The sequence below is a fragment of the Mustela nivalis genome, assembly GCF_964662115.1.
Source record: "Mustela nivalis genome assembly, chromosome: X".
Classification (NCBI taxonomy): domain Eukaryota; kingdom Metazoa; phylum Chordata; class Mammalia; order Carnivora; family Mustelidae; genus Mustela; species Mustela nivalis.
The window spans coordinates 86,005,672-86,018,158 of record NC_139040.1 but is presented as its reverse complement, the minus strand read 5'-3'; the positions used below and the strand labels follow the sequence as shown (position 1 = coordinate 86,018,158).

The 12,487-nt window shown below is 37.4% G+C and overlaps 1 protein-coding gene across 1 annotated transcript in view; it reads left to right on the top strand.

Annotated features, from left to right (window-relative positions):
• Nucleotides 1–11,598, top strand: part of KLF8 (KLF transcription factor 8) — a gene marked incomplete at its 3' end in the record, with an annotated part of 258,713 nt that extends 247,115 nt beyond the window's left edge. Inside the window, 1 exon segment of the mRNA XM_082717462.1 lies at nucleotides 11,417–11,598. Within this exon segment, the coding sequence (XP_082573588.1) occupies nucleotides 11,417–11,598 (182 nt within the window).
• Between the last annotated feature and the right edge of the window lie 889 nt (nucleotides 11,599–12,487).

The window sequence follows — 12,487 nt, the reverse complement described above, 5'->3', positions numbered from 1 at the left end:
GGGGGGAATGAATGTATTGCATGGAGCACTGAGTGTTGTACATAAACAATGAATCTTGGAACACTGCACCAAAAACTAATGATGTATTTTATGGTGGCTAATATAACAGAATCAAATAAATAAATAAATATGAAGCAACAGAAAGAGAAATTAACAAAGCAATCCATTTACAATTGAACAAAACCAATAAGATACCTAAGAATAAATATAACCAAAGAGGTGAAAAACCTCTACTGTGAAAACTAAATACTCATGAAAGAAATTACAAATGAGGAAAAGAAATGAAAAATCATACCATGGTCATGGATTAGAAGAACAAATTGTTAAAATGTCTGTACTACCCATAGAAATCTACACATTTAATGTAATTCAGTATCAAAATACCAACAGCATTTTTCACAGAGTGAGAATAAACATTCCTAAAATTTGTATGGAATCACACAAGACCCTGAGTGACAAAAGTGATCTCAAAAAATAAAAGCAATGGTGGAGGCATCACAACTGTGAACTTCAAGTGATATTACAAAGCATTAGTAATCAAAACATTAGATAGTGACACAAAAATAGACATGTAGATCAATGAAACAGAATAGAAAAACCAGAAATGAAAAAGAACGAAAAAAATGGAAGAACAAAAGAATTAAAAGAAAGAAAGAAAATGGAAGGAGGGAAGGAAGAAAAGAAGGAAAACCAGAAATCTGAGCACCTGTATGGTTAATTAATCTTCAACAAAGCAGGAAAGAATACCAACTGGGAAAAGAGTGTCTTTTCAACAAATGGTGTTGGGAAAAGTGGACAACAGTATGGAAAAGAATAATAGTGGATCACTTTCTCACAGCACAAAAAATAAATTAAAAATGGTATAAAGGCCTAAATGTGAAGCCTGAAACCATAAAAATCATTAAAAAAATTTTTAAAAAAACATAAAAAGAGGAGATCACAGAGAGTAACTTCTATGACATTGGTCAGTGGAACTTTTTTCTAGGTATATCTCCTCACACAAGGAAACAAAAGAAAAATAAACTGTCATGCCTACATAAAAATCAAAAGCTTCTGCACAATGAAGAAAACAATAAGCAAAACAGAAGGTAGCCTGTTAAATGGAAGATGGTTGCAAATGACATATCCGATAAAGGGTTACTATCCAATATCTAAGTAACTTATAAAACTAATCATCCAAACAGTGAAAATCCAATTAAAAAATGGGCAGCAGACATGAATAGACAGCTTTCCAAAGAAGACATACAGATGAGCACCAGACACATGAAAACATGTTTAACATTACCATCATCAGGGAACTGAAAATCAATACTACAATAAGATATCAATTTACCCCTTTCAGAATAGCTAAAGTCAACAACACAGAAAAGAACAGGTATTGGCAAGGAGGTGGAGAAAAAGGAACAATCGTGCACTGTTGATGGGAATGCAAACTGGTGCACCACTCCGGAAAAACAGTATGGAGGTTCCTCAAAAATTAAAAATAAAACTACCCTATGGTTAAGCAATAACACTACTAGGTATTTACACAAAAAATACAGAAATACTAGTTCAAATGAATATGTGCACCACGATGTTTATAGCAGCATTATCTACAATAGCCACATTATGGAGACAGCCCAAGTGTCCACTGGCTGATGAATGGATAAAGAATATTGTGTGTGTATATATATATATATATATACACATATATATGCACACACACACACAATGGAATATTACCAAGCTTTAAAATAGAATGAAATCTTGCCATTTGCAGTTATGTGGATGGACAGGAAACAACAGGTTATTAAATGAAGGTTATTAAACAAACAAAGGTTATTGAACAAAGTCAGAGAAAGAAAAATACCATGATTTCACTCATATGGAATTTTAGAAACAAGGACAGATGAACATAAGGAAAAGAGGGAGGCAAATGAAGAAACACACTCTCTTCTTAAAAAGATTTTATTTATTTGACAGAGAGAGAAAGAGAGTGCATAAGCAGGAGGAGCCACAAGCAGAGGGAGAGGGAGAAGCAGGCTCCCTGCTGAGCAGAGAGCCATTCTGACCTGAGCTGAAGGCAGACCCTTAACTGACTGAGCCTCACAGGCACCCAAGGGAAACACACTTGAGAGAACAAACTGATTGTTACCAGATGGGAGGTGGGGGGATGGGTTAAATAGGTGATGGGGATTAAGGAGTGCACTTGTGATAAGCACCAGGTGTTGTATGGAAGTGCTGAATCACTATATTGTACATCTGGAACTAACGTTACACTGTATGTTAACTAAGTAGAACTTAAATAAAAACTTTAATAAATAAATGAAATTGTATATTTAATATATGCAATCTGTTAATTTGATATATGTACACATTGTGAAATATTCACCACAAGCAGCCTAATTAATACATTCCTTACTTCATAGTTACTTTTTTAGTAAGGGGAACACCTAAGTTCTACCCTCTTAGAAAACTTCAAGTGTATAGTACATTTTTTTTAATTTTTTATTTTTTATAAACGTATATTTTTTATCCCCAGGGGTACAGGTCTGTGAATCAACAGGTTTACACACTTCACAGCACTCATCAAAGCACATACCCTCCCCAATGTCCATAATCCCACCCCCTTCTCCCAAACCCCTCCCCCCAGCAACCCTCAGTTTGTTTTGTGAGATTAAGAGTCACTTATGGTTTGTCTCCCTCCTGAAATTGTTTTATATTAGTCTCCAGGACTTATGTATCCTGCAAAACTGATATTTTGTTCTCCTTATCAACACCCCACCAGCCTCTAGTAATCACAATTATTCTTTTCTTAAAGATTTTATTTATTTATTTGAAAGAGATAGAGAGATCACAAGTAGGCAGAGAGAGAGGCAGAAGCAAGCTACCCCCCGCCCCCAGCAGAGAGCCCAATGCCGGGCTTGATCCCAGGACCCTGAGATCATGACCTGAGCCACAGGCAGAGTCTTTAACCTACTGAGTCACCCAGGTGCCCCACAATTATTCTTAATATATATTTTATTTTATTCTAAATTACAGTATTATTAGTATTCAGTGTTATATTAGTATCAGGCATACAGTATAATGATTCAACATAACATATCACACAAGTCTCATCATAACAAGTGCACTCCTTAATTACCATTACACCTTTTTCTCACCCAGCCCCAACCCTCCTCTAGTACCATCAGTTTGTTCTTTACAGTTAAGAGTCTGTTTTTTCCCTGATGCCGAGTGATATGGAGCACTTTTTCATGTGTCTGTTGGCCATCTGGATGTCTTCTTTGCAGAAATGTCTGTTCATGTCCTCTGCCCATTTCTTGATTGGATTATTTGTTCTTTGGGTGTTGAGTTTGCTAAGTTCTTTATAGATTCTGGACACTAGTCCTTTATCTGATATGTCGTTTGCAAATATCTTCTCCCATTCTGTCAGTTGTCTTTTGATTTTGTTAACTGTTTCCTTTGCTGTGCAAAAGCTTTTGATCTTGATGAAATCCCAATAGTTCGTTTTTTCCCTTGCTTCCCTTGCCTTTTGCGTTGTTCCTAGGAAGATGTTGCTGCGGCAGAGGTCAAAGAGGTTGCTGCCTGTGTTCTCCTCAAGGATTTTGATGGATTCCTTTCGCACATTGAGGTCCTTCATCCATTTTGAGTCTATTTTTGTGTGTGGTGTAAGGAAAGCAAGCTGGTGCAGACACTCTGGAAAACAGCATGGAGGTTCCTCAAAATGTTGAAAATAGAACTGCCCTATGACCCAGCAATTGCACTATTCGGTATTTACCCTAAAGATACAAACGTAGTGATCCAAAGGGGCACGTGCACCCGAATGTTTATAGCAGCAATGTCCACAATAGCCAAACTATGGAAAGAACCTAGATGTCCATCAACAGATGAATGGATCAAGAAGATGTGGTATATATACACAATGGAATACTATGCAGCCATCAAAAGAAATGAAATCTTGCCATTTGCGACAACATGGATGGAACTAGAGCGTATCATGCTTAGCGAAATAAGTCAAGCGGAGAAAGACAACTATCATATGATCTCCCTGATATGAGGAAGTGGTGATGCAACATGGAGGCTTAAGTGGGTACAAGAAGAATCAATGAAACAAGATGGGATTGGGAGGGAGACAAACCATAAGTGACTCTTAATCTCACAAAACAAACTGAGGGTTGCTGGGGGGAGGGGGTTTGGGAGAAGGGGGTGGGATTATGGACATTGGGGAGGGTATGTGCTTTGGTGAGTGCTGTGAAGTGTGTAAACCTGTTGATTCACAGACCTGTACCCCTGGGGATAAAAATATATGTTTATAAAAAATAAAAAATTAAAATTAAAAAAAAAAAGAGTCTGTTTTTTAGTTCACCTCTTTCTCTCTCTTTTTTCCCCATTTACTCATTTGTTTCTTAAATTCCATATACGAATGAAATCATTTGGTATTTGTCTTTCTAAGACAGACATATTTTGCTTAGCATAATACTGTCTAGCTCCTTTCAGGTCATTGCAAATGGGAAGGCTTCATTTATTTTTATGGCTGCATTATATATATTTTACTACTGATTCATTTTCTTTGCTGATTATTAGTTTGCTCAAGTTTTCTATTTCTTCCTATTTCAGTTTTGGTAGTTTAAGTTTTTCTAGAAATTCATCCATTTCTTTCAGGTTGTACAAATTGTTGGCATGTACTTTTTCATAATATTCTCTTATAATGATAGTACATTATAATACATTACACATTATAATTTATATAATTATATAATTATACAATTATATAATTTATCATTGTATATATTGTATATATATTGTATTGTATTGTATATATTGTATTGTATTGTATATATTGTATATATATTGTATATATTATATATATAATTGTATAATTATATAATTATATAATATATAATATATATAATAATATTAATTATAATGTATTTCTGCAGTATTGGTTGTTACTTCTCTATTTTGTGATTTTATTTATGTGCATTGTCTTCCTTTTTTTTTTTGATAACTGTGGCTAAGGGTTCATCAGTTTCATTATTTTTTTTCACAAAGCCGCCTCTTTGTTTTGGCTCTTCTGTTTTTTTTTTTTTTTTTTTTTAGGTTCTGTATCATTAATTATTTATGCTCTAATCTTTATTATTATGTTCCTTCTACTGCCTTTAAGCTTTGTTGTTCTTTTTCTGGCTTTTTTAAGTTTGGGGTTAGGTTGTTGGAGATTTTTCTTTCTTCTTGAGGTAGGGGTGTACTGCTATATAGTTTCCCTTTGGACCATTTTTGCAACATTGCAAGTTTTTGGAGGGTTGTGTTTTCATTTTTATTTGTTTCCCTGTATTTTTTAAGTTACTTTTATTTTCTGGTTGACCCACTCATTCTTTAGTAGAATGTTGGATAACCTCCTTATAATTTTGGTCTTTCTAGATTTTTTTAAGATTTTATTTATTTATTTGAGAGAATAGAGGAGGAGAGGGGCAGAGGAAGAGGGAGAGTAGATGCCTCACTGCGCAGGAAGCCCAACATGGGGCTTTATCCAAGGACCCTGGGTTTATGACTTGAGCCAAAGGCAAACACATAACTTACTGAGCTACTCAGACACCCCATGGTCTTTCCAGATTTTTTTTAATGATTTACTTCTAGTTTCATACAGTTGTGGTAGGAAAATGTCCATGATGTGATTTCAGTCTTTTTGTATTTGTTGAGGCCTGTTGTGTGACTTAATGTGTAATCTATTCTGCAGAATGTTCCCTGTGTGCTTGAAAAGAATGTTATTCTGCTGTTTTAGGAAGAAACATTCTGAACATATCTGTTAAGTCCATTTGGTCCAGTGTGTCATTCAAAGCCATTGATTTCTCATTGATTTTCTCTTTTTTCCCCCAGGATTTTTTATTTTTTATTTTTTTATAAATTAATTTATTTATTTTCAGAAAAACAGTATTCATTATTTTTTCACCACACCCAGTGCTACATGCAATCCATGCCCTCTATACCCACCACTTGGTACCACCTGGTACTCCAACCTCCCACCCCCGCCACTTCAAACCCCTCAGATTGTGTTTCAGAGTCCATAGTCTCTCATGATTCACCTCCCCCTCCAATTTACCCCAACTCCCTTCTCCTCTCCAACACCCCTTGTCCTCCATGATATTTGTTATGCTCCACAAATAAGTGAAACCATATGATATTTGACTCTCTCTGCTTGACTTATTTTCTGTTTATTTGATATGCCCATTGTATTAGATACATACATATTTCCACTTTTATGTCTTCTTGTTTGATTTACTCTTTTTGATTGTATTATTTATCTCTTATTACAAACTTTGCTTTAAATCTAATTTGTCTGATATGAGTGTTGTTACTCTGGCTTTCTTTTGACCCTCATTTGTATGAAAAGTGTTTCTCTGACACTTCACTTTGAATCTGCAGGTGTACTCAGGCCTAAAGTGAGTCTCTTGTTAAGCAGCATATAGATAGGTATTCTTCTTTTTATTCATTCTGACATCCTATGTCTTTTGATTGGAGCATTTATTTCATTAACATTCAAAGTAATTATTGATAGATTAGTATTTAGTGCTATTTGTTACTTTCTTTGACATTGTTTCTGAATATTTTCTCTTATCTTTTCGTCTTTATCACTTTTGGTATCTCTTTTTCACCCAAAGAGCGTCCTTTATTATTTTCTGCATGGCTGGTTTCATGGTCACAAATTTCTTTAGTTTTTATTTGTCTGGAGAAACTATTTTTATCTCCTTATATTCTGAATGATAGCCTTGCTGATTAGAGCATTTTTGGCTACAGACTTTACCCATTCAGCACTTTCAATATATCATGCCATTCCGTTCTACCTTGGCACATTTCTGTGAGAAATCTCCAGCTAGCCTTGTATGTTTTCAATTGTATGTTAAGGACTTCTATTTTTTTTTTTCATACTTCTTTTAAGATTTTTTTTCTTTGTCACTACATTATGCAAATTTAAGTACAAAACTTCTTGTTGATTGCCAGCTTTTGTTGATTTTGATGAGTTCTCTGTGCCTCCTGATCTGAATATCTGTTTCCTTTCCTAGATTAGGGAATTTTCAGCGATTATTTCTTCAAGTAAAATTTGTGCTCTCTTTTTTTCTGTGCTTCAACTGGGACTCCTTATAATACAGATGTCATTATGTCTGATGGAGCCCTGACTTGTCTATTCCTATGTTGCATAATTCTTCCTTCACTCTTTTGGTCATCTTAATTATTTTCCATTACTTTGTATTTTAAGTTTATAAGTTGTTCCTCTGCTTCTTCCAGTCTTTTCTTCCTTATATCATGTTTATATTTAATCTCATTGCACATTTCATCTCTGGTTGATTTTTTAAAGCCTTTTATCTCCGTGGTAAGAGTCTGACTGGTGTCTTATATACTTTTCTCAAGCTTAGTGTGTACTTGTATGATTGTTGCCATAAATTCTCCAGCAGGTATATTACTTATAAATGTTTCACCTAGATCTCTGCCCATGGCCTCAACTTGTTCCTTCATTTGGAATATATTCTTCTGTCTTTGCATTTTCTCTATGTCTCTGCCTTCTCTGTGTTAGAATAGCCAGTTATGTCTCCTGTTCCTCAAAATATGTAAAGGTCATGTAATGCCCAGGTCCTGGCACTTCAGGAGTGTCTGGTGTGTGTTGCATGTATTCTGCTGTTGTGTTTTGGCAGCTCTACCCTCAGCTCAATTGTCTGTACAGGGACAATGTTTGGTCCCTGGATTGAATCTGGTGTATTTTAACTTGGTGTGCTCTGGTCTGCTTATGAAATGAGACCCATCACCACCTCCACCAGAACTGAGGCCATGCAGAGATCTCTGGTTAGGAAATGCGGTGTGGGCAGGGGTTTGTGCAGGTGTTCTGGGTGGGGGTGGGAGGTTCAATTGACTGGCTTTCAGGCAAGCATGACTCTGAAGGGCTGTCTCATCAGAGTGTGGGGTGTTAAGCCTGGTGTATGCAAGTTATGCAGCCAGTGTTGGCACTGCAGTGCTTGCCACAGGTGGCTCTGTTTATGCTGAGGGACAGAGGAGGGAAATGGCATCAGCCAACACCTTTTCTCCAGATAGATGTCTCTGAGAATGCTGCCTCTTGGGGACATACTCCAAGAAGAGTAGAATTGTCTCCTCCACATGTGCCCCAGGGACTCTTTGGATCACTGTTTCCATGCTCTCTCTAGGTTATTCACCCACCTACTCTTCTGGAGCAGTGCAGTGCCTTCTGGGCTCTATACTATTGAAGCCTCCAGTCCTTTAAAACGCCATGCTTTAAGCTCCACTGATTTCAAGAACTCATGAATTGCAGCCCCTCTCCTTTTTCAAGACAGTGTCTTTGGGAAACATGTCTTGCATATTCCCCTGTGTGCTCCCCTCTCTCTCTCTCTCTTGTCCTCTCTGCAACCATGGTTCCTCCCCTCCACAGGAGTTTTTCATCACAATGAAAGTCAGTCTTCAGGTCTATTTCTGGGTATTTAGGATGATTCAATAGCTATCTGGTTGTGTTCATGGGCTGAGGTGAGCCTAGTGTTCTCCTACTCCATTGCTATCTTTCCCCAACTTCTTATTGGGTTTTGATATATGGTTACCATTAGGTTTGTGTAAAACATCTTTTGCATATAGCGGTCTATATTAAGTTGATTGTCATTTAAATTTGAACCCATTTTTCACTCCTTTCCTCCTCACATTTTGGTAAATGTTACCATATTTTACATCCTTTTATTTTGTCAGTTCTTGGCTCATTTTTTTACAAAAATATTCATTGTTAGTGATTTTGTGTTTCTTACCTTCAGGCTGTCATTTTGGATCTCCCCTTTCCTCTCAAAGTATCTCCTTTATTATTTATTGCAGGCTTAGTTTAGTGTTCAGGAACTTCTTTAGCTTTTGTCTGGGAAACTCTTTATCTTTCTTTCTATTCTAGATGATAGCCTCCCTGGATAGGGTGTCCTTGTCTGCAGATTTTTCCCATCAACAGTTTGAATATACCATGCCTTCCAACTTGCAAGCTACCTGTTGAAAAGTCTTCTGCTAGCCTTATGAGTTTTCCCTTGTCAATATTAGGTCACTATTTTGTTCCTCTGCTTCTTCCAGCCTGCTCTTCATTCCATCGAGTGAGTTTCTCATTTCATGTATTGAGCCCTTTATCTCTGCTGTGCTATTCCTTATCCCTGTTCTCTGTGTCTCAGTCATGTCTTCCACTCTTTTCTCAAGCCCACTGAGTATCCTTATGATCATTACTTTAAATTCTTTATCAGGCATGTTGTTTATATACATTTTGCTTAGATCTCTAGCTGTGGCCTAATCCTGTTATTTCACTTGGGATAATTTTCTCTATCTTTTCATTTTTGTATCTGCGTCTGTTTTTCTGTATTAGGACAGTCAGCTACATCTCCTGTTCTTGAGTGTAATGGTCTTATGAAGAACAGGTTCTCTAGTGCCCTCTTCCCTAGTGTCTCCTGTTACCTAGGTCCTCACACTTTCCAGAGTGACTCCAGTGTGTGCCCTGTGTGCTGTGTTGTTTTTCCTGGCTGCCTTATTCTTCAGACTAGTTGTTTGTAGAGACTCTTTGACCATTTGTGGGGAGTGTTTTGTCCATGGACTGAATGTGGTGCTTTTTAACTAGTTATGCTCTAGACTCTTTGTGAAATGAGACCTGTTATCACTGCTGCTAGAACCAAGTTTTTGCAAAACTCATGAGATGGGAGACACAATGTGAGCAAGTTATTGAGGCAGTCTTCTGGAGGAAGGGTCCACTGTGCTAGGACTGAGGCAAGCTAGACTGAGACGGGTAGTTCTACCAGAGCATGGAGTAGTGAGGCTTGGAGCAAGCTGGATAAGTAGGGAGTGTAGGCACTGTTCTGGTTCCCACAGGGGTCTTCTGCTTATGCTGAAGGGCAAGGGAGGGAAAATGGCACCAGCCACCAGAAGGATTGCTCCATAAACACTACCATTCTGGCATAGGCTCTGAGATGAGTGAATAACCTCCCCACTCTGTGCCCTAGTCACTCTTCCAGTCACTGTTTCTATGTTCTATGTCCATTGGTTGGTTGCCCACCTTCTCTCTAGGGGCAGCCCCAGTACCCTCCAGGTTCTATCCCATCAAAGCCCATTGACATTTAAAACTCCAGGTTTTAAGTCCTGCTGGTTGCAAGGCTCATGAAATTCAATCCCTCTTGCTTTCCAAGGCAATTGCTGTAATTCTTTGTTTTCTTTGTGTGCTCCCCTGTGTGTTAGCCTGACTCTTGCCTTTCTCCATAGCTATGGATCCTTCTCCACCCCAGCAGCCACAATCAGTTTCTCTCCCAAACACTCTTTTCATTTCCTACATTCTTCAATGCAGCCTCTTCTCTACCTTTAGTTATGGACTCTGTTCTACCAGTCTTTAGGTCAATTTCTAGGGTATTTTGGATGATTTGATAGTTATCTAGTTGCATTCATAGGACAAGGTGAGCCTAGGGTCCTCCTACTTCATCACAAATTTCCAACCACTGATCTCCCTGTGCCTATTTTAAAATTTTTATTATGAGATACAACATCATGATTTTTAAAACTTTCAAACAATACAGAAAAGTGGGGGGAAAGGAAGTTATTTTCCTACTACTCTCATCCTCACTTTCCATATATTGATTCACTGTTAATCATTTCTCATAATTTACATTTAAGTATATTGATATTGCCTTTATTCTGAGTATATACATATGTGGTGTTTGAGCCATAAAACATAATGGAGTCATACTGTATTAATCCTTTTTTATATTACTTTTCTTTTCATTTAGCTTTCTTTCTGGAGCATATTTCATATATAAACCCAATGCAGTCTAAAGATAACAAGCTTGGACCTATTTCAAAAAATTTGATGAGCTTCTTCTAACTCCATCCCATACCCTTGAGTGTTTGACTTTACACAGAAGAAGGCCTGTAGCTTTAGGGGAGGGCCCATTCTAGTGAATCACATTCTCCCTGTGTGTATGATTTTATTTTTGAATATTTATTAGGAGCTATTAGAAGAGAGGTAATGGTATTATAATGTGGTATAGTGGAAAGTGTCAGAGACCTAGGTTTGGATACAAGTTTTATTGCTTACTGTGATTTAAAAAAAAAGTTTCAAACATCCTTTGAAGTATTTTTATCCCCCTTTAGAGATAAGAAAACAGACTGGACTAAAGAGAAGTGACTTATTCAAGGTCACACAGCTAGAATGTAGTAGAGTCAGAAGTCAAGCAAAGTTTCAGCCAGCCCCTACATAGTTTCCACTCTGCCTTCTTGGCTTCTCTTTAGTATTTCTGTAAGGGTAGAGAACATTTCTTCAAAGTGATTGCCACAAGTTTTGACAAAAACCTTGATAAATGATTATACACGTTGTTCTCTTTCCAGTATCCAAACATCTCTTCTCTGACTCCCTTCATTTTTGTCATATTCCCCTTTTTAGGAGAGAAGCCTTATAAATGCATGTGGGATGGCTGCTCCTGGAAATTTGCTCGTTCAGATGAGCTCACCCGCCATTTTCGCAAGCACACAGGCATCAAACCCTTCCAGTGCACAGATTGCAACCGTAGCTTTTCTCGCTCTGACCACCTATCTCTGCACCACAGGTGCCACGACACCATGTGAGCAGCATAGAGTGTACTAGAAGAGCTGCACTGGTCTTTTTTGTGCATGTGCGTGTATGTGCAATGAGATCATAGCCATCTTTTCCTCTTTGACTTCAGCTTGCCTCTCGAATGGGGTGGGAACAGCTCACTAAGCCAGGTTGATGAGACTATAGGGAAAGATAGATGGTCTCCCATGGGGGATCCTCATAGTCCACTTTCATCTCTCCACTATCCAGTATCCAGTTTTTACAGCTTCCCATGGGTTGAATTCCAGTGTAGCACCCATAGTTGCCCCTATTCCCCCACCCCACCATTGTTCTGAGATAAGACATTTTCTAAAGAAGCAAAACAGGAATCAAACTCAAAGCTGTGAATGAAAATACACTGCTCCTCATTTCATTTTTTTTCTTATTTTCTAAAATGTTTATCCTTTTTTTTAATCAATACTTAAAAGTGGTTGGTAGTGTCTTAAAATAACTATTTTTTTAAGTTCCTAAAAAGAAAAAGGCATAATAATTTAGTTGGTTCTTAAGATTTATAGGGATGTGAGTCCTGAATATAGGGCACATTCTCAGTGAATAAGCTGAGTCCCTTACCAAACTCAAAGGTTTTGTAAATCCAATCTTATTTGTTCTTACATTTTAGTTTTCAGACAGTGCTGGTGCTTCTTTTCAAGTCCGCCAAAAGGAATGAAATGATCTTTTACTTCTACTTCTTCTTCTTACTTCTATTTACTTCTATTTCCTCTTCTTCTTCCTCCTCCTTCAGGATAAAGATTTAGCTGCACAGTTACCTTCTCTATTAGGTTAAATTTGAACAAATATTCAAAGCACGCAGTGACATGTCAGTAGGGAGGAAATTGCTCCAATATGTTGGACAGTGATGGGAACAAGCAAAATCAGGAATAT